We start from the raw sequence: 2,066 nt of genomic DNA, 5'->3' as shown, positions 1-2,066 counted from the left end.
GGGGGGGGCAGGAGCATCCCCTGGCAGGGATGGAGGATGCCCCCCCCCCCCCCAACCCCTCCATCTCCTGCACTGAGAGCCAGGAGTGCAAAATATCCTTTATTGGGGAAGGACAACACCAAACCAGCTCCTGTCCAGGCTCTTCTGCACCTGAAGGGAAGGAGAAAGGGTCTTACACGCAGGCATCCCAGGCTGACCCTGCTTTGGGGCCAGGTCCTCCCCAGCCCCACTCAGCCACGAGACGGGGGGCACGCACGGGCCCCCTCCCAGTCCTGTAGGGACCCTCGCACCCAGCTAACCCCATCCCGCTGCCCCGTACCTGGCCAGGCTCCGCCGCAGCTCCTGCTACTTCTTCACCGCTGCCTTCCTACCCCGGCCGGCTCCTCGCCCCTGCGGGGACGGGGCCGTGGCTGAGCGCAGGGAGCCCCCAGACTGGGCGCAGCCAGCCAGGACAGCCTGGCCCTGTGTTTCTCCCCCATTTTTGAGCTCAACAGCCCATTAGCATCACACATCAGCCCCTTTCCCTCCCCAAGAGCTCCCAGTCCTGACCCACAAGTGTTAACCCACATGCCTGGCTGCGATGGGGTAAGTGGGAGATGCAGAGGGACACCCTGGCTGGCTCCTACCTTGCTGGGAAGGGGATCCTCGGGGGAGATGTTGTTCCTGCTTGGGAGAGAAGGGGAGGGCTGGGATTATGGGTGCGGGGTCCCAGCAGCGTGGGGGATCCCCTGCTCCATGGCAGGGCTTGTGGATACATTCCCCTCCATCATACTCACAGCTCATCCTCCTTCTCCAGCCTCCTCTTCTAGGGGAGAGAGAGGAAGATGTAGACGGCAGGGCCAGGCACGTGCAGGCGGGATGGGGACTCGCTACGGAGCCCGTGACTCTTCGTCCCCAAGGGATGAAGGTCACGGCTCACTGCCATTACAGAGAGGTGTTTGGGGCTGGGGCTCGGTGGGAGCGCGGAGCAGCCCATCCCTGGGATCAGGGCATGGGAAAGCTCCCAGCAGAGGAGGCTGCATCCCCGACCTCCCCGTGACGCAGGGACCCCTCCGCACACCGCATCCCCAGCCAAGGGGGTGCTTACCTTGGCAGCGCTGCCCTTCTTGGCAGCTTGGCCCTTGGGGGGCTTCTCAGGGAGCTCCTCTGCTGGCTCCTCTTCCTCGGCATCCTCCTCTTCCTCTTCTTCTTCCTCATCCCAGGACAGGTTGGGCATCACTGCGGGAGAGGCTGGCTGAGCCCCCGCTCCCAGGGAGGGGTCAGGGGTCGGTGGTACCCCAGTACTTACTGGAGACATGCTGCCCGCTGATGTAGACGGGGCCAGAGCCGGCTCTCAGGTGGAAGGTGACCGGAGGTGTCAGCTCCACTCCCACCAGGGTGGCCTGGAAGAGAGGAGGGTGGCAGCACCCACCGGCAGCAGCCCCCTCCCTGGGGCAGCCCCTGCCCTGGGCACTCACCATGGGCAGCACAGAGGGCTTCAGCGTGGCGAGGGGCACTGGGGAGTTCGCATCGCCCTCCTCGGCTGACACGATCTCCACCACGTGGAACTCATCCCGCGCCATCTCCCCCAGGCAGATCTTTAGGGAACGAGAAGAGCATCGCCCCGTGACCCCCATGGCATCTGGGCGCCCCTTGCTCGAGGACCCCCGGCGGTTTGGGGGAGACTAGGACCACCTACCGTCCGCAGGGCCAGCTGCTGCTCGCACTGCCACTCCTCCGGCACCTGGAAGGTGTAGGAGTCCCGCTCGCTGCTCAGCTCGCATCCTGCAGACAGGCAGGTGTCAGAGCAGGGCTGCTCCAAGCTGGGGGGACAGGGGAGGGGGAGCAGCCCGGTGCAGCCCCCAGCCCTGCGGGGATGCTGCTGGGGGGACCCTGTGCCTTACCCCAGATCAGGGACACGGGCTTCTCGGATTTGCTGTCAACGTCAATGCTGTCCGTAAGGGACATGGCTCCGGGATCCCTCAGCCTGGGGGAGTACACAGTGCTACTCTGCAGGGCTCCCCCCGGGAGGGCTTTCCCCAGCCCCCCCGGGCTGTGAGACCCCCCCCAGCCCCACACCAGCTCCA

At 65.7% G+C, this 2,066-nt stretch overlaps 1 protein-coding gene across 1 annotated transcript; it reads right to left on the bottom strand.

Moving 5' to 3' along the window:
• Window positions 1–772: 772 nt before the first annotated feature.
• On the bottom strand, window positions 773–1,947 carry NPM2 (nucleophosmin/nucleoplasmin 2). Its single transcript, XM_009318639.1, has 6 exons — window positions 1,884–1,947; window positions 1,679–1,764; window positions 1,458–1,577; window positions 1,289–1,382; window positions 1,088–1,218; window positions 773–805 (listed from the first exon to the last, which is right to left on the bottom strand). The coding sequence occupies exons 1-6, from the start codon at window positions 1,945–1,947 to the stop codon at window positions 773–775; spliced, it is 528 nt and encodes a 175-aa protein (XP_009316914.1).
• Window positions 1,948–2,066: the final 119 nt, after the last annotated feature.

Source organism: Pygoscelis adeliae, unplaced genomic scaffold (genome assembly GCF_000699105.1).
Source record: "Pygoscelis adeliae isolate BGI_AS28 unplaced genomic scaffold, ASM69910v1 Scaffold52, whole genome shotgun sequence".
NCBI classification, from domain to species: Eukaryota; Metazoa; Chordata; class Aves; order Sphenisciformes; family Spheniscidae; genus Pygoscelis; species Pygoscelis adeliae.
This window is presented reverse-complemented; position numbering and strand designations above follow the sequence as displayed.

Excerpts from the sequence above, each read along its gene's own strand:
- NPM2 (XM_009318639.1), bottom strand. The coding sequence starts at position 1,947 with ATGTCCCTTACGGACAGCATTGACGTTGACAGCAAATCCGAGAAGCCC. Across the intron at positions 1,578-1,678 it reads AGCAGCTGGCCCTGCGGACG|ATCTGCCTGGGGGAGATGGC; the intron begins GTAGGTGGTCCT and ends CGTTCCCTAAAG. Across the intron at positions 1,219-1,288 it reads CAGCGGGCAGCATGTCTCCA|TGATGCCCAACCTGTCCTGG; the intron begins GTAAGTACTGGG and ends CCTCTCCCGCAG.